At 51.8% G+C, this 17,797-nt stretch overlaps 1 protein-coding gene and 1 long non-coding RNA gene across 2 annotated transcripts in view; one reads left to right on the top strand and one right to left on the bottom strand.

Annotated features, from left to right (window-relative positions):
• The window catches only part of LOC134011691 (neurogenic locus notch homolog protein 1-like), a 31,978-nt gene extending 16,457 nt beyond the window's left edge, over nt 1-15,521 (bottom strand). The window contains exons 1-13 of the mRNA XM_062451067.1: nt 15,253-15,521; nt 14,208-14,289; nt 8,598-8,818; nt 7,782-8,120; nt 6,738-6,860; nt 6,314-6,547; nt 5,715-5,870; nt 5,142-5,327; nt 4,641-4,754; nt 1,802-1,915; nt 1,464-1,697; nt 1,032-1,142; nt 75-267 (exon numbers count right to left, since the gene is read on the bottom strand). Of these exons, the coding sequence (XP_062307051.1) occupies nt 75-267; nt 1,032-1,142; nt 1,464-1,697; nt 1,802-1,915; nt 4,641-4,754; nt 5,142-5,327; nt 5,715-5,870; nt 6,314-6,547; nt 6,738-6,860; nt 7,782-8,120; nt 8,598-8,818; nt 14,208-14,289; nt 15,253-15,310 (2,165 nt within the window). The 5' untranslated portion in view covers nt 15,311-15,521. The remainder of the gene's footprint in view (nt 1-74; nt 268-1,031; nt 1,143-1,463; nt 1,698-1,801; nt 1,916-4,640; nt 4,755-5,141; nt 5,328-5,714; nt 5,871-6,313; nt 6,548-6,737; nt 6,861-7,781; nt 8,121-8,597; nt 8,819-14,207; nt 14,290-15,252) is intronic.
• LOC134012265 (uncharacterized) overlaps nt 1-17,130 on the top strand; it is a 35,945-nt gene extending 18,815 nt beyond the window's left edge. Inside the window, exon 2 of the long non-coding RNA XR_009928543.1 lies at nt 16,557-17,130. This is a non-coding gene — a long non-coding RNA (uncharacterized LOC134012265). The remainder of the gene's footprint in view (nt 1-16,556) is intronic.
• Nucleotides 17,131-17,797: the final 667 nt, after the last annotated feature.

The following is a 17,797-nucleotide window of genomic DNA, read 5'->3' on the forward strand; positions in this document are numbered from 1 at the left end:
CTCACGACACTCTTTCTCTACAAGAAAGAAACGCTTCTCGTCCGGTTTCGCTGAGTTGTTCCCCGAACACTCACCCGTTGACTTTGTCCTGACAGTGGCCGTGGATACAGGGGTTGCTAAGGCACTCGTTGACCTGGGAGAAGCAGGTGGCGTCGTGGTAGCCGTCGGGGCACGCGCAGGTGAAGCCGTTAATGCCGTCTTGGCAGGTGCCGCCGTTATGGCAGGGGTTGGGGGAACACTCGTCGACGTTGATGTTGCACATGGTGCCTGAGGGACACGACGACAGGATTTGAGGTCTCTCGGCAGTTGGCAGTGATAGTAACACAGTCCCAGTAAAACAGGAATACAGACAGTAACACAGAGTCGAGGACATCTTAGCATAGATCCTCAAGTTGGTTGAAACGGGTCTCCTTGAAAACATCCTGTTGACGTTGCAAATTCCTTGTCTGTGCAAACTTTCAATGGCAAATAAAGCCCATTCTGATTCTGATTCTGATTGAACACAAAGCACAGCCTGCTAGAAGACACCGCACAAAGGGCCGCACAATAGGCCCTCTATCGGCACGGCAAGTGTATCCGTTTACAGAAACACGGTGGAGTTCGCCGGCTACCGGAGGAGACGGCCATTATCCGGGAGGAGCCAGATATGGCTGAGAGAGTTCAAGCACTTCTCCAGCCTTTTAACAGATCGGTTTTCAGGAGGCTTTGCGGGAGAGGTTTCTTGTTCAAAGCGCGGCGGGCCGCGGCGTGTCTGGAGGTGGGACTGGGAGAGGGATACCCGCCCGTCTCTGAGAAGTGTGCTCGCTCGCCATCTGTCCCCCCACCCTACCACCCCTCCCTCCCTCCCTTTCCCCTCCCCCTGTCCTCACCTGACAAGCTTGATCAGAAGACTCTATGGATATCGAATTCTACCACACAATTTGGGTTTTCTTAATGATGTGTCAATTGTTGTTTTTGGGAGACATACAGTGTTCTGCACTCTCGTCTGGGATTTCCAGGCTTGTCTCACAACACACTCACAACCCACTTACCGGTGTAGCCAGGGTCGCAGACACATTCGTAGCCGTCAATCTTGTCTTTGCAGGTCCCGTAGTCACATGGCTTGCTCTGACAGTCGTCTATGTTGACCTCACAGTTGACCCCTGAGAGAGAGAAGAACAGGGCTTTTAGCCTCCCGTTTCAACCCACGCCCACTAAGCGACAAGCTGTTGAAAGGCAGGAGCGAGTGACGGAGAGAATAAGAGAATGAGACGAGGACAGAGATGGACAGATTGTGACAGAGATGTGTGTCAGAGAGAGAGAGAAAGAGAGAGGTTGCCGTTGTCATAAGTGAGGGTTGGGTTGTCATAACTAGGGTAGGATCATCATAACTAGGGTAGGGCAGGCGTAAATAGGGCTGGGTTGGTGTTGCTAGGTAGGCTAGGCGTAACTAGGGCTGGGTTGGTGTTCCAAGTGTAACCCACCTACTGTCCCCTTGGGGCAGGTGCAGACGTAGGCGTTGTCCCTGTCCTGGCAGGTCCCCCCGTTCCTACAAGGCTGAGATTGACACTCGTTGATGTTGGTCTCGCACAGCCGGCCCGTGTAACCAGGGCGACAGCTGCAGGTGAAGGTGGCCAGCCCATCTATACAGTCGCCGTAGTGACAGGGGCCCGAGGAACACTCGTTGATCTCCGTCTCGCAGTGCTGACCCGAGTAGCCTGACGCAACACACACACACACAAATATCCATGTATTCGCTACTATAAACACAAATGTACGAATCTTTCTGGATCTTTCCACTGTTGTGAGACGTCGGCTGTACCTTCAGTGCATTTGCAGGTGTACTTGTTCGGTCCGTCCGTACACTGTGCCCCATTCTGGCAAGGTGTGCTAGCGCACTCGTCAATATCTATCTGGCAGTGGTTACCACTGAAGCCTGGAAAACAAGGAGAGCGGGTGAGTGTGCGTGCGCGTGTGTGTGTGGTGTGTGTTTACATTAGAACGAGGGCCCTCTACAACTAGGCATGCATGCTAATGACCATGCCGCCCCGTGTATTCAACACTCGTAAGATAATTCTCTTAAGGAGAGAGGAGAGAGTGAATGTCAGCCTGTGGGGGGGAGGGGGGTGGAGGGAGGGAGGGAGGGATGACAGAGAGAGGATTGCCTTTCACTGCAGTGTTAGAGCGGGCAGGTCCCCTCCTTTTGTCCCCTCCGAACTTCGCCATCCCCATCTGGTCCCCACCCCACAGAAAGAGCAGCTTGACCTTTGACCCCTCCTCTCTTTAGACCGACCAGCAGGCCCCTGCACTTGGTGCTCGGAAGTTATGCTAATCGCTTTTCCCTCCAAACCAATCAGTCGGTCCAGTCCACAGAAGGAGATCTCTTCTAGGGGCTTGTGAAGGACTCTGCTCTGATTAGGAGATAAAGCCTTTGTCCCCCCGCTGGAACCAACAGTTAACACAAACCTGGCAGATCGGATGAATGTGCACCTCTGCACAGTAATACACGGATTTAGGCCCAGTTTCCCTGGAATCCCACGTTTCAATTTCCCCCCAGTGGGGTTTCCGTGGCGATGGTTTGAAATGAAAAGAGTGAGTTGAGGCCGGGGTGACCCAGAGCTTTACAACAACCAGGCTCCTCCCCATGTCCGTCCCCTAGCAGTCATTCAAACCACTCCCCCATACCCCCCCCCCCCACACACACACACACACACACACGAGAGGGGTTCAGCAGGCTAGTTCCTTGTGTTCTGTGCTGTTCAACCCCATCTACATGCATTCTTCAGCTTCCTGGGCTTTCTCCTCAGAGCCCGTCCTTTGATGTACCCCGCCTCGAAGCTCTGCTGTTTCCCTCCAAAATAACTTCCACTTCAGTGGCACAGCTCAAAGTCGGAAAAAAAACAAAACATCCCCTCCCTCCCTCCCTCTCCTCCCTCCTTCCCCCTCTTCCTTCTCCTCCCTCCCTCCCTCCCTCTCCTCCCTCCTTCCCCTCTTCCTTCTCCTCCCACCCTCCTTCTCTTCCCCTCCCTCCCTCTCCTCCCTCCTTCCCCCTCTTCCTTCTCCTCCCTCCCTCCCTCTCCTCCCTCCTTCCCCCTCTTCCTTCTCCTCCCTCCCTCCCTCCCTCTCCTCCCTCCTTCCCCCTCTTCCTTCTCCTCCCACCCTCCTTCTCTTCCCCTCCCTCCCTCTCCTCCCTCCTTCCCCCTCTTCCTTCTCCTCCCCTCCCTCCCTCTCCTCCCTCCTTCCCCCTCTTCCTTCTCCTCCCACCCTCCTTCTCTTCCCCTCCCTCCCTCTCCTCCCTCCTTCCCCCTCTTCCTTCTCCTCCCACCCTCCTTCTCTTCCCCTCCCTCCCTCTCCTCCCTCCTTCCCCCTCTTCCTTCTCCTCCCTCCCTCCCTCCCTCTCCTCCCTCCTTCCCCCTCTTCCTTCTCCTCCCACCCTCCTTCTCTTCCCCTCCCTCCCTCTCCTCCTCCTTCCCCTCTTCCTTCTCCTCCCTCCCTCCCTCCCTCTCCTCCCTCCTTCCCCCTCTTCCTTCTCCTCCCACCCTCCTTCTCTTCCCCTCCCTCCCTCTCCTCCCTCCTTCCCCCTCTTCCTTCTCTTCCCTCCCTCCCTCCCTCTCCTCCCTCCTTCCCCCTCTTCCTTCTCCTCCCTCCCTCCCTCCCTCTCCTCCCTCCTTCCCCCTCTTCCTTCTCCTCCCACCCTCCTTCTCTTCCCCTCCCTCCCTCCCTCGCTCTCTTTAACGCTGTCCCTCTCGCGAGTCAAGTCCCAAGTAGTTCCCTGTCGGCAGCAACGCCGCAGCCAGTGCAGCATGGATACACAGACCATGTTTGTCGGCCCCCTACTCTCATCAAGACCAGCAAACTTTTTCCTCGTGTTCCAACTTCCTCAAGCAGCTCCTTTATAGATTTCCCCCTCCCGTTCCTTCTTTTATTCGTTCAGCGCTGGCCCTCTGCTAAAGCCTGCCTAAGGGCTAGGATTAGGATCTGCCTCCCCTCTCCCTGTCTCACCTCTCTCTCCCCTGGCTCTCGCTCTCTCTACGTGTCTCTCTCTCTCTCTCTCTCTCTCTCTCTCTCTCTCTCTCTCTCTCTCTCTCTCTCTCTCTCTCTCTCTCTCTCTCGCTCTCCTCATCCTCTCTCTCCCCTGGCTCTCGCTCTCTCTACGTGGCTCTCTCTCTCTCTCTCTCGCTCTCCTCATCCTCTCTCTCCCCTGGCTCTCGCTCTCTCTACGTGGCTCTCTCTCTCTCTCGCTCTCCTCATCCTCTCTCTCCCGGGCTCTCTCTCCCTCTAGCCTCTCTCCTTGTTCTCTCTCTTCACTCTCTCTTCAATATCTCTCTCTCTCTTTAGCTCTCCTCAATCTCTCCCTTTCTCGCTCTTCAATCTCTGTTTTCTTCCTTTCTCTCTCCTCGCTCCCTCTCTTACCCTCTCCCTCTCGTCTTCATCTCTCCGCCACTCCACTTCCTCCCCTAAATGTACAACTCTCTCCCTTCCCCCCGGCACTCTCCTTCCTCCTCCCACCTTTTCCTCCTCCTTCCTCTTCCTCCTCCTTCCTCTCCCTCCCTCCTCCTCCTCCTTCCTCCCATCTCTTCCTCCCCCTTTTTCCCATTTTCCTCCCCTCTTCCTCCTCCCTCCTGCTCCTCTTCCTCCCCCTACGCAGCACCCAGACTCACCTGTGGGGCACTCGCAGTCGAAGGTGTTGATCTTGTCCTTGCACTTGCCGTTGTTGAGGCAGGGGTTGCTGGAACACTCGTCGGTGTTGACCTCACAGAAGACTCCCTCATAGCCTTCAGCCAATTAGCAAGACAGCACGCGTCGGTTTTCGTCGAGTTTGGAAAAAAAACAGTTCCAACGCCACAAAAACGGACAAAAAGGATTTTGATCAACAAAGGCACCTCAAATGTTTTAGTTTCTATGGCTATTTTTACGTTCAACAATTTGTCATTTTGTGTTTCTTTGGTCAATCCTGTTATTTACTCCCTGCTTTAGGTGGTCTTGGGTTTCCATTACATGGGGCGGAATTTAGGAAACATCTACAGACGGTTCTCTTAGAGGTTTCTATGACTACATCTGAGGGCTGTCTGGGTAGTTCATACAGGACGTGTGCTGTTCAGACAACCTTTCGCTAGTTCACTTAAAACCGTGAGCGAACTCTCACAGTTCTTGAACGTTACCTGGCATGCAGATGCAGTGAAAGCTTCCTATCTGGTCCAAGCAGGTGGCTTCGTTCTGGCAGGGGTTGGACCTGCACTCGTTGACGTCCAGCTCGCAGCGAGCCCCCATGAAGCCATGCTGACAGCGGCACTGGAAGGAGCCTTTCGTGTTGATGCACTTCCCCGCGTGCTCGCACGGGTTCGAGCCTAGAGAAGGGGGGGGATGGCGGAACCCGGTTAGCCGACGCTAACGTGCTCTGAACTCCTCTCACCAGTTCCCCCTCGGCTGTTAAAACCATCATGAAATCTTGGATTTCCTGTATGCCTGTACTATACTTTTAGTGACGAGTTAGTACCATAACCACCTACACCTGTAGAGTGCAACGTACTATATGCAACATAGAGCAGTGCGGCAGCGTTGAAGTCGATCCCATACGTAAACGGAGACACAAATGTAAACATTTCGTAAACTTTGGGTGTAAAAAGCATGAATTGTGTAACCGTTTTTGAGTGCTGCTGAATATAGCTCGAGCTTCCATGTGCTAACCGCCTTAATGACCAGCGCCAGGACGCAGCCCTGACAGGGAGTCTTACCCAGAGAGCACTCGTCTATGTCCTGGTCACAGGCGGCTCCGACGTACCCCATGGGACAGGTGCAGATCGCCCGGCCGTTGATGGGGTTGGTGTCACAGTTGGAACCTTTCTGACAGGGGTTGCTGATGCAGGCATCGTCCAGGTGGCAGAGCAGTCCTGGGGGAGGGAAGCAGGTTCATTAGAGGCCTTTTAGTCGGGCTTTACTCACTATGCATGCGATGAAAAACGGTCGTCGTGTCGCGAAGTTCACATTGGATGTTTCTGTAGCTCCAGGATCACACCAGCCAGGGGTCTAGACCTAGTCCTAACATCCAGCCGAGGGCCCAGTCCTAACCCTAGTTCTAACCCTAACCTCCAGCTAGTGGCTCCCACACCACATGACAGACTAATACAAGCCGAGACAAATTCGCTTTTTTTTTTATGTAACCTATTCACTTTGCAGATACTTTCATCCAAAGAAACCTACAGGGACTTCATGACCCGGTAGTCACGTCCTCCGCCGCCGAACCACACCGACCCCACGCAACCCTCGAGCTATCAGAGATGTGTGCCGACGCGCGTCGCCGCCACGCGGTCACGTGAGCGGCGCCCCAGCTCACCCGTGAGCCCGTGGGGGCACTCGCAGTAGAAGGAGGCCACGCGGTCGTGGCAGACGGATCGCGCGGAGCAGGCGGCGTTGACGCAGTCGTCGATGTTCTCGCCGCAGTCCTCGCCCGTCCAGCCGTTGACGCACACGCACTGGTAGCTGCCGTAGGCGTTGTTGCACGTGCCGCCGTTCTGGCACGCGTTGGGCATCAGCTGACACTCGTCCACGTCCTCGGTGCAGAACTGACCTGGGGGGGGGGGGGGGGGGGGGGGTTAGGGGCGGCGCCGTTTCTGAGAGAACCTCGTCGTTCGATTGTCCGTGTGCGTGCGTGTTTGTGTGTGTGCGTGCGAGTGTGGAAGTGTTTCTGAGTGTTTGCGGGTGAATGACTGTGTGCGAGCGTGTGCGTTAATGACTGTGTGTGTGTGAGTGTGTGTTACCTGTGAACTGTGGCTGGCACTGGCAGTTGTAGGTGTTGACCCCATCTACGCAGGTTCCTCCGTTATGGCACTCATGACTGGGGCAGTCATCTATGTTGTGATCACAGTTCTGACCTGAGAATCCTGGAAAAAAGAGAGTCTCTTTCAAATGACGCACGCACACACACACGTTATCGAGCACACACAGCCCTGTACTTCACACACGTACCCCGGCATCTCACACACACACACTCCTGCAGTTCATACACCTTCACTTCATCCACACAGCCTCACTTCACACAGACCACTGCGCTTCACACACACACACACACACACACATGTACACACACACAGCACTGCACTTCACACACACTTCACACTGGATGATGAGAGGTGGAGTGGAGGGGGAGGGGGGGAGGGCTATGAAAGCAAGGGGGATGCAAATCCTTTCTTGGGCCTGCAAGCTTTCCCTGGTCCTGTGAGGATGTTGTCTCTGGACCACTTCCTCACGATAAGACCCCGTGCTTTCCTGCTCTCCCGTTCTCACAGTCCAGCCTGAACCACAGAAGAAGAAAACTGCTCCACCTCCCCTCTGAGCCACAGAAGAAGAAAACTGCTCCACCTCCCCTCTGAACCACCGAAGAAGAAAACTGCTCCACCTCCCCTCTGAGCCACAGAAGAAGAAAACTGCTCCACCTCCCCTCTGAGCCACAGAAGAAGAAAAACTGCTCCACTTCCCCTCTGAACCACAGAAGAAGAAAACTGCTCCACTTCCCCTCTGAGCCACAGAAGAAGAAAACTGCTCCACCTCCCCTCTGAACCACCGAAGAAGAAAACTGCTCCACCTCCCCTCTGAGCCACAGAAGAAGAAAACTGCTCCACCTCCCCTCTGAGCCACAGAAGAAGAAAAACTGCTCCACTTCCCCCCTGAACCACAGAAGAAGAAAACTGCTCCACCTCAATGACATCATCTGACTACGGACCCTCCATAGTGCATACTTCAGTATGACCCTCTGGATTCTACAGTCTATTACCTGTCACCCAGGAACAGGTACCGTCTATTACCTGGCACGCAGGAACATTCATAGCTGGTGTCGCCCCTCTGGACGCAGGTGCCCCCGTTGTGGCAGGGCGAGGGGTTGCAGGGCAGGTAGCGCCGCTCGCAGTTCTGCCCCGCGTACTCCTGGGGGCACTGGCACTGGTAGCTGCCCACCTCGTTCCTGCACACCCCTCCGTTCCTGCACGGCGAGGGGCTGTGGGCGCACTCATTGACGTCCTGCCTGCACGTCTGGCCGTAGAAGGAGGGCGTGCACTGGCAGATGTAGCGCGAGTCGAAGGGCACGCAGTGGCCGCCGTTGGCACAGGGGTCGGAGGCGCAGGGGTCCGCCTGCTGGCACGCTTTACCTGGAGCGGAGAGAGGCGACATGTTCCTAGGGCGGACGTGACGGAGCGCGCTCGTCTTTGACGGGACTTTTCGGACGTGGCGGTGGCTGTCAAGTCAGTTCATTCATCCTGCACCCACACAAAGAATTATAAACAGAAACTATGGGAGTCAGGTGGCTGAGCGGTTAGGGAATCGGGCTAGTAATCAGAAGGTTGCTGGTTCGATTCTGGCCGTGCCAAAGGACGTTGTGTCCTTGGGCAAGGCACTTCACCCTACTTGCCTCGGGGGAATGTCCCTGTACTTACTGTAAGTCGCTCTGGATAAGAGCGTCTGCTAAATGTAAATGTAACTACATTTTGGGTATGAACAGCTCTTCCAACCACTAACCACCCAACCCCAGTAGATGCCCTGACTAAAGAGTTTGTAGATGCCCTTAATAAGGCCCCTCGTAGATGCTTGGTGCTGCAGACGGATGGTCGTGCGGCAGTAGTGTGTACCTGACCACCCAGGGGGGCACTGGCACCTCCACTCCCTGGTGTTGAGCATCTCACAGGTGCCTCCGTTCCGGCAGGGAGAACTGAGGCACAGGTTCTCGGCGCAGCTGTATTCGTACGCGTTCCCGCGCGGCACCGCTTGACACGAGGCGCCGTGCTGGCAGGGGAAGGGCAGGCAGGGGTCTCGGTGTTGGCAGCGGTTCCCCACGAAACCATGGCTACACCTGGGGACAGAAGAGGGAGAGGAGTCAGGCTACTTGAGGCGGCGGGTGAGGACGATCGGCCGCGTGTTTCGGGGGAACGTGACGACACTGCTTCCACCGCTCCTGCCGGTTCTGCACGAGAGATCGACGTGACTGACACACAGCCTCGCATGAACACAACAGGCAGGGAAACCGTAGACTTTGAATTCTTGTGCATAATCCGGCCTGCTTCTTGAAAGGTAGTGTCCGCGACACCCTTGGTCAGCTCTTCACAGCCTTGCTCTCAGCCACGCATTCACCCAGAGACTGAGATTATCCCTCAAGTTACGGAGGCTTTGAAGTCTACTCCACGTAGACGGGAGGGCAGCACTTTGGACCCAGGTGCTTGCAATAAGCGTTACTAAAATAGGAATTAAGGATCTCATAAGATGCTTATTAACACAAATATGTGTATACGTGTCAATAATATTAGTACGGGTCAGGGCTAGGATTAGTGTTGAGATCCATATGTGTTAAGAAGACTTGTTGACTTACTAAGGCCTTATTACCTGTGAAGTAACACTTGTCACAAGCGCCCGGATCTAAAGTGTTACCGGCTCGTAACCCCGTAGCCCTAGAGAGCTCGCGACGGGGGATGAAGTGAGGGACAGAAATGCTATGTCAAGGGTCCAGTAGCGGACCCTCTCATTGGCTCTCCGGCTCGCATGGGCTTGGAATACCTTTGCGTCCGTGTTCCCAAGACTGAAATGATGAAGCTGCAGATAGCAAGGCTCGAAGACTGTTCCTCATGTCGAAAGTAATCCAACATTTCAGTGTTTATTCAATGTCAATCGTTTCCCCGGTATTTATTCGACATAAGTAATAATGTGTTCGTTTATGCCATTACATTTTTATTGCTTTATAAAACATCATGCCAATCCATACCATAATACAGACTACCATGGTAATACTATTGAGATTCTTTGAGAGTTGGGTCCCTGCTCAGCTACCAAAGTCCAAAAGGACAAATACCATCACTGGTTCAGACGTGCACCCAGGCTCCGCCCGGGCCCAGCCCAGGCACCATGCCGGGGGCCCGCGGGGAGCAGGTGCAAGCATGCTAATGAGGGCCCAGCAGCTGCTCCCTCTCCATCCCCCCCTCCCCCATCCCTCCAGCACCCCCCAAGCCCAGGAGCACGGAGGCAGCCTGGCCATGCCGGGGCCCTGAATAGCACTGGAGCTGTTGAGGGAGCTGGGATGGAAGAATGAGTGGGCCCATTGTTCTTTCTCCCCCCATTGAGGGTCTGGCTGAACGCTAGCTAGGCAACCTCAGACGTCCTCCATCCCTCCCCCTCCCCTCTCTCCTCCCGGATTCCTTTCTGACTTTGGGGCGGCTTCGATCTCGCCCGGTGGGGTTTTCCCTTTTTTTCCACCTTCTACAGGAATGGCATCTCAACCCCCCCCCCCCTCCATGAACCTTCCTACATCCCTCCCCTTCTTCTCCTCCTGTTTTGTCTGGTATTTATGGATTGTCAATGATTAGCATGACACTTTTATGGATTGCGAGTGATGGTATGACACAAGTCCACGTTTAAAGGCTTCTTGAGGATGGAGAAACTTTGAGCTGCTCTATTTTTTTTTTGTTGGGGGGGGGGGGGTGAAAAGATGGAGAGAGGGACAGCCGAGCACCACCTGACAGAAACTGTGATGGTGGTTTTAGAGGACCGAAGAAAAGAAATGGAGAAAAGAGGAGAGGAGGAGAGCGAAAGACGAGGAGAGAGAAAGGGGAGAAGAAGAGAGGAGGAGAACGAGGAAAGGGAAGGAGAAAGAGGAAAGGAGAGAAAAGGAGGGAAAAGGGAGAGGAATGTTGGTGTTTGCTGCCTCCTCCACCTGTCCTCAGCCCCTGAACCTCAGCCCCTGAATGGAACCTTCTAGCAGCTGCTCGCTACGGAGCTGTGCAAACACATCAGCTTTGACTCGGTGCCCCGGCCTCCCCCGTCCTCTCACAATGCCCCCCGATCTCACACCAAGACCTGAAAGACAAACACAGGAAGCCCTCTCTTCATCTCCCTCCACGTGTTCATGCAGGCCTGGTTATTTGCACGCAGTCAACTTCAGCACACGCTAAATGAGAAAAGACTGACAGTCAGCTCTTTTACTTGGCAAGGGGTTCCCTAAGACAAATAACTGTCCCGTAACCTCTTCATTCTCCTCCACCACCTCTCCCCCTTCTCCTCCTCCTCTCCCCTCCACCTCCCTTCCTCCTCCTCCTTCACTCCCCCTCCTCCTCCCCCACTTCTCCTCCTCCTCTCCTCTTAACCTCCCTTCATCTTCCTCCTCCTCCTCCTCCCCCCCCTCCACCTCCCTTCCTTCTCCTCCTTCACCTACCCTCCTTCTCTCCCCCTTCGCCTCCCTTCCTCCTCCTTCTCTCCCTTCCCCTCCCTTTTCTCATTTCCTGCAGTTTGCTCGGTGACTCTGGGTTCTTGGGCTAAGTCTCCCCCGACTCATGTCTGATCTGTTTCAAAGTGAACCCTTAGGGTCTTGGCTGTGTCCCTGCTGCCTGCCTCTCATCACATACACGAGGGCTGACCTCCCCCCTCCAGACCACATCTGGTAGTGTTCATTAGAGACCCTGTTTATTTGGTTCTATTACTGACAAGGGCCCATGGGAACCAGGCTGGCACCCCAAGGGACTCTCCAGAGCTGGGCCTGAAGGAAGGAGGATGTAGGGGGGCTGGCGGGAGGGGGGGGGGTGGGGGGGGGGGTCTAACGACTGGAGCTACTGGGTACTTTTACAAGGCTGAGAACCACTTAACTCTCCTGCTTCATGTGGTTGAGGACATGTGTAAGTTGAAACCGCTAGCTACTGTCTCACCTCATTCGGAGGATTAAAGCCAGGTGTGGTTGCATAAGCCCAATAAACAGACTGACATTAACATGTATTTATACAAGGTTATATGTGTTGGTGCTGCCACTTGTGGACGCTAGTCTGGGGTCCGGGGCACTGAATCCGGGGCATTGAGACTAGCACAGGGACACTCTGAACCAGAAGTAGGCTAGCCCTCTCACTGAACACGTTCCCATACTTGGCCATCAGACATACTAACCAATCAGCACTCACGGGATTTGTCTAGGCAGATGCCAACCCTGTGGATTACATATCAGAATCCATCACTGACGACCTGCAACATCCAAGACACCTCACTCAGTAAGAGCACTGACAGGATCAGCCGACACCGGTCGCGGCTCATGAAAGCCCCAGCCCTCTGATCATGTGATCAGATTAAGCACCTTTTCTTCCCCCCCGGCGGAGCCCCTTGGAGGCCACTTCCTACGTCTGAATGGAAGAGGAGATCCCAGATGGGTTCATGTGTCCGTAGCTAACAGAGGTGGCATTGACTCGTTCCACGTCTCGGACCCGGGGGGTCAGCTTTCATCCGTGTGGATAGCTGTGGATGGAGATGGCCCACGAGCGCCAAACGGGATTTTGACGTACCAGCTTTTGCGGTGGGAGAACTGTGCTAGCAGTCTGAAGTAACTGTCCCAAATGTACACACGCACACACACACGCACACACACACACACACACACACACACACACACACACAGGGCAGGAGTCTGCTATAGCTGAGTTAGGAACACGGCACAGCAGCCCAGTACACTTTACTCTCCACAGCGAGAGAGATAAGGTAAGAGGTATACAGGATCTTGGTTCTGTACACAGGAAAAACGTGCCTTCGTCTCTTCACAAAGAGTGGTTTGTTCGGTACAGAACAACACAGGTTCGGCCGACACTGAACTCTGGCCTGTTAGTGTTCACCAGTGAGATGAGAGAACTCCTTCAAGTGTCCGGAGATAAACACTCCTCTGATCTGCCAGTCTTAACTCAGGAGTCCAGATATGAGGATGATATTCGGGGGCACGGAATGTAAAGTAGAATTCTTGGCAGTCAACTATATGCCGTCTTCATAAACGGAGTGGACTTGACCTGAATACAGACCTCTAATGCTCTATTCTCATTCTCGGTTCAGGGTAAAGGAATACTATGGATTAAGAGCTACCGGCTGTTGTTGCTACTGTAAGGGGCTACAGTTACTTTGTTGTGTAGCTCCAATGTGTTTGAATTCACCTGACAGTGTGCCCTGCTAACCCTAACCCTCCAGCAGACCCCCTCGCCGCCATGTTTACGGTTTGAACATTGTCCACGTCAAAAGAAACCATAGCAACATCTCTCAATGAATGACACATCAACACCGCCAGCTCCAAACTCCTCCTGTCCACTCCTCATGACAGCAGACATCCACGTTCAAGAGACACAGCTACACCAGGCCCCAGAAGCCTCTCTCCGGTGGCACACAGCCACTCCTCCCAAGCGCTCTGTTTAACTTGACACGTCTAGGGGGACAGTGAGAGGCACAACAGCGGCTTTGTGGACAGCCAGGATGGGGTGCCAAACACAGACAGGGTTAAGATGTGGCCCAGACCCAAGGTGGCTGAGGTGCTAGAGGACCTGACCCTCGACACACACACACACACACACAGACCCCTAGGGGTCGGGAAGAGGTAGGACACTGTCTTTCTCATCCAGAAACTGAGACGATGCTCAGGTAGGTATGCTCTTCTGGGAAATGGAGGAAATTAGACTCCTGGGATTAGAAGAAGGCTAGTCTGCTGTACATACAAACTGACTCCAAGAAAGAAATAGAAAAACAGGGAGCAAGTGAAAAATCTTGCTAACATGTTTCAACTTCCTTCAGCTCAAAGCCCAGGCTATGAGAATTCCATTATGAAAACTTCCAGTCTGAACACACTGCTGCCATCTGTCAGTTTAATGGCAGACCCAGAGAGAGAAAAGCCATTCAGGGGGACAAAACGGGGGAGGAGGGGAGTGGGGAGAGACAAGGACTGCAGCCTCGCTGGGAAGCCTCGCCCAGATTAGTCACACAGAATTAATCGAAGGAGAGAACAATAGTCGCAGAGCTTCTGGCAAATCCCAGCTGTCGCCCCGTGAAAGAAAAGAGAGACAAGATTTAGGGCTCCGAGTGTCTAGGAGACGAGGAGGTTGTTGAGTGTCAACTCTGAGGATTGGCATTCACACACACACACACACACTCACTCTTGGTTGCACACGTAAAAAACACACTGTGCACCCCCCCTCCACACACACACATACACGCACACAGTGACCCCAAAGACACCCCTCATCCCTGTCCCCACACGTTTCTGGTTGGGGGGGGGGGGGGGGGGGGTTAGGGTTAGACCAGTGTTGGTGCCCAGCAGTAGACATGTGCCAATAGGTGAAGTGAGATACATCCCTCATGCTCTCAGAGATGCACAAAACCCAATGGGGAACCTCACTGGCTGGACATGTCATCTCCAGAGCATTGTATTCAGAGATATCAGCCGTGACATTCCTCTGCTCTGTACTCACTTGCACTCTCCGTTTCCATCTGCTGCGGCTTCGCACCTCCCCTGGTTCAAACACGACTCTGTGGGTGTAGAGCATCGTAGGCCTGCGAGCACACAGCATCAACACTTTATAAACACATCACATTCCACATTTCCGTTTGACTTTTCAATTCATTTAACTGGCCTGTTGGTTCAATACACTGGGTCAAGGATGGTGAATTACGAGGGTGAATTACGAGAAGTTATACTCACATTTATATCATTTCAAGGGAGCTAAAACATATCTTACAGAACGATTTTAAGGCCTTCTCTTTCAGGGGATTTGACAGCGCACCAGCAGACGCTTTTCACGGCTGTTCTAAAGAATGTACTTTTTTGAGCAATGACATATCAATGCTATACGTGACTCTGAGGTGGGCTACCTTACTGAACGCGTTTAAACATACTTGTGTGAGTTCCAGGCAGAGTGCCCCGGTGCCGCGCAAGCTCGAGCACAGGTGCGAGCCTGTGCACTCGCCATCTACTTGGTGCGGAATATCCCAAGGCGTGTAAATATTGCCTCCGAGGAACTTCTTTTTTTGTTAGTCATAAATTGTGAATGAGCGAGAGTAAATCTGCAGCAACGTTATAAATATCACCCAATGGCTAGAATTCAAACCATTGGGTGATATTTATAACGTTATAGTTTACCAAAGATTTTGATAGATAACATAATAATGTTCCAATGACTATAGACACAAACGTTAAAAAAAAACGTGGAGAAAACATATTTAGGACCAATGTTTGCTCTGTAACAAACAATTCCGCTACAAATAACCTAAACAAATCGTGATCTCCCACTTATCTGATAGCCTACGGTGTCTGAATCGAGACTTCAGTGCAACAAGTGCGTTAAGAGACTGCTTTTAGTTTACTAGCCTGTGCAAAACTGGAGACGTGCGATAGCTAAATGTAGCCTACAGACTTCGCTTTAATATTTAACTTGCCTTTTTCATTTGCGCATCACATTTTAAACTTTCGCTTTTACAGCGGCAATCGAATCAACAACAGAATGGTTATCCACTCACCTCGAGTTAGAGCGATAAACGATACCAGGAAAGTTAGTTTCACAAAGAAAAGATGCATTCCTTCTCTTCTGATTTAATGCTGTTGTATAGTTCCACGTAGCGTTAACATAGATCATACGTTTAATTTGAACTCCGGCAGGTTAAAAAAAGGTAAAATGCATCCTCATATAGCTCCGAAAAGTAAGGGTGTGCAGCGTATCACAGTGTGAACTCCGTCCATTAGGTACTGTCACTCCAAGTTCCTAGTTGTAAATGTCTTGAGGGACACTTTGGGTAGTTCTCCATTCCATGGTCTGCATCTAGGGGCGTTATTTTTTTCCGCGCCAGTGGGCCTTTCTCACGGCAAAGTAGCCTAGCCTATTTGATGATCAATACAAAAGTTTCAGAGGTGGAGTGGGAAGCTTACGCCTCCTGTAAACCCAAAATAAACCCTTTTGTTTGGATTTGTTTGAAACATGTAAGATAATCAGCCTTCTACGTTTTCTGCCCAATGTTAAAAATAAAATCAAGCTGCTGACGTTCTATTCACGGTTATTATTATATATTTTGGGGGGTTGTTTGTTTGTTTACACTCCCTTTTAACACGTGTAGGTATTATTTTTCTTTTAATGCATGGCTGAATTGAAAATAGATGAAACATCTTTGGTGTGGACAAGGGAACTGATAGTTTGTCCGATAAGCAACTGCTGTGACAGAAACTCCAAGTGCGTTTTCTGTGACTATGCTGAAGCAACAAAAATTGGGCTTTACATCCCATGAAATCACATGTTGACACATAATATTTTATCAAATAAACTTTCGTTTGTGGCCTGTTTAATATTTTGTTAGAGTCCATAACTGACTTTAATTTACAGTTAGACCTATTCATTTAGCAGACACTTGTAACCAGGGGCCTCGTTAGACCCTTTTTACTGGAGCACGTGCCCCAGGGATATGAATAGGGGCCTGTGCCCCAGAAGAGTTTTATGTCTAAAAACGCCCCTGCTTGTAACCAAAGTGACATTAAGGCGAGTGTGGGACTCAAACCCATCACACACACACTGCTGGAGTTTTGCTGCATTGCACTTCAATTGCGTCGAGTGGTTTTGGCACCCACCATAGTACACACAAAGCAACAGGAATGACTCCTTAATAAAACGAGCCACCAATAAGATATATCATGTTTTAAATGTTTTTCCCACGTATTCAGTTCAATTTTCTGTATTGTTATGACATTTTAAGAATGATATTGTTGTGTCAGACTATCTCCAGGCCCTCATGTTTACTATATCCATGTTTTGGGTCTGCATGTGTTGTTGCTGCAGGTTGATATCCACAGACGAGCGTGGGAATAGGCCTGGAACCAATGTTGGAGGAAGACAGAATGTATAGAAGAGTTGGAGATCAGAAGAGATAATGAAGGGCTGGGTGGACGTGCACCAGACCATGTCTGTGAGAGCCCGCTTCGGAACTGTGCGATAGTTCGAGCTAATATAGCTGATGTGAAAAACGAAAACGAGGGAGGACTGGGGGACTCCTAGACACTATATAAATCTAAAGGGACATCCCCTATCTAAGACATCAGTAGGGCTTGTTGTCATTTCCAGGAGTGAATATCAGGTAGGCTAACCTTAAGTTAGCGTTGAAAAGATCAAATTCCAAACATTTCATAAGTTTCATAACATGACAAAGTGGAAACGATATAGAACAAAATAGTCTTCAGAACTTTAAATTATGACTAAACAAATGTTAGGGGACACTATCACTTAATCAAACATGGTTTTATTAAAGCTCCTTTTACAAAAAATACAACCTGTTTCCTGTCCCATGAACTTTTATGAACTGTAAATCATCAGGAAATCAGAGGAAACAAACCAAATGAATCAATCATTAACCACCCTCTCTGTTTGCAGTCTATTCTCTTCTTAAATGCAAAGCGCCTCTTGTTAAACTCAAGGTCATGTCTGGTACTAAACTAAGTCACCCCAAAACTGAGGAAGTGTCCATCACATCCACTTCTGAGACAATACTTCACAATATCTGCCCCGGGGGATGTGAAACATACATGAGAATAGGCAGACCAGCCCATTGTTCAGCAGTCTGATTATTTCCTGAGTGTTTCACCCTTGGATTTATGCATCCTAACTTGCCCATATTGTTCTTCTGAATGGCAGACCCGTGTTCTTTACAGTGGCTACAGGAGGGGAGGAAGGACAAACTGGGGAGGTCTGGACACCTGGGCTTTTCCTGAAGTATCAAGGAGGTGCTGCTGGGCCAGGACAGGAGTGTCACTGGGCCATGACAGGAGAGTGTCACTGGTGCAGGATAGGAGAGTGTCACTGGTGCAGGATAGGAGAGTGTCACTGGTGCAGGACAGGAGAGTGTCACTGGTGCAGGATAGGAGAGTGTCACTGGTGCAGGATAGGAGAGTGTCACTGGTGCAGGACAGGAGAGTGTCACTGGTGCAGGATAGGAGAGTGTCACTGGTGCAGGACAGGAGAGTGTCACTGGGCCAGGACAGGAGAGTGTCACTGGTGCAGGACAGGAGAGTGTCACTGGTGCAGGA

This window comes from Osmerus eperlanus, chromosome 25 (genome assembly GCF_963692335.1).
Source record: "Osmerus eperlanus chromosome 25, fOsmEpe2.1, whole genome shotgun sequence".
Taxonomy (NCBI): domain Eukaryota; kingdom Metazoa; phylum Chordata; class Actinopteri; order Osmeriformes; family Osmeridae; genus Osmerus; species Osmerus eperlanus.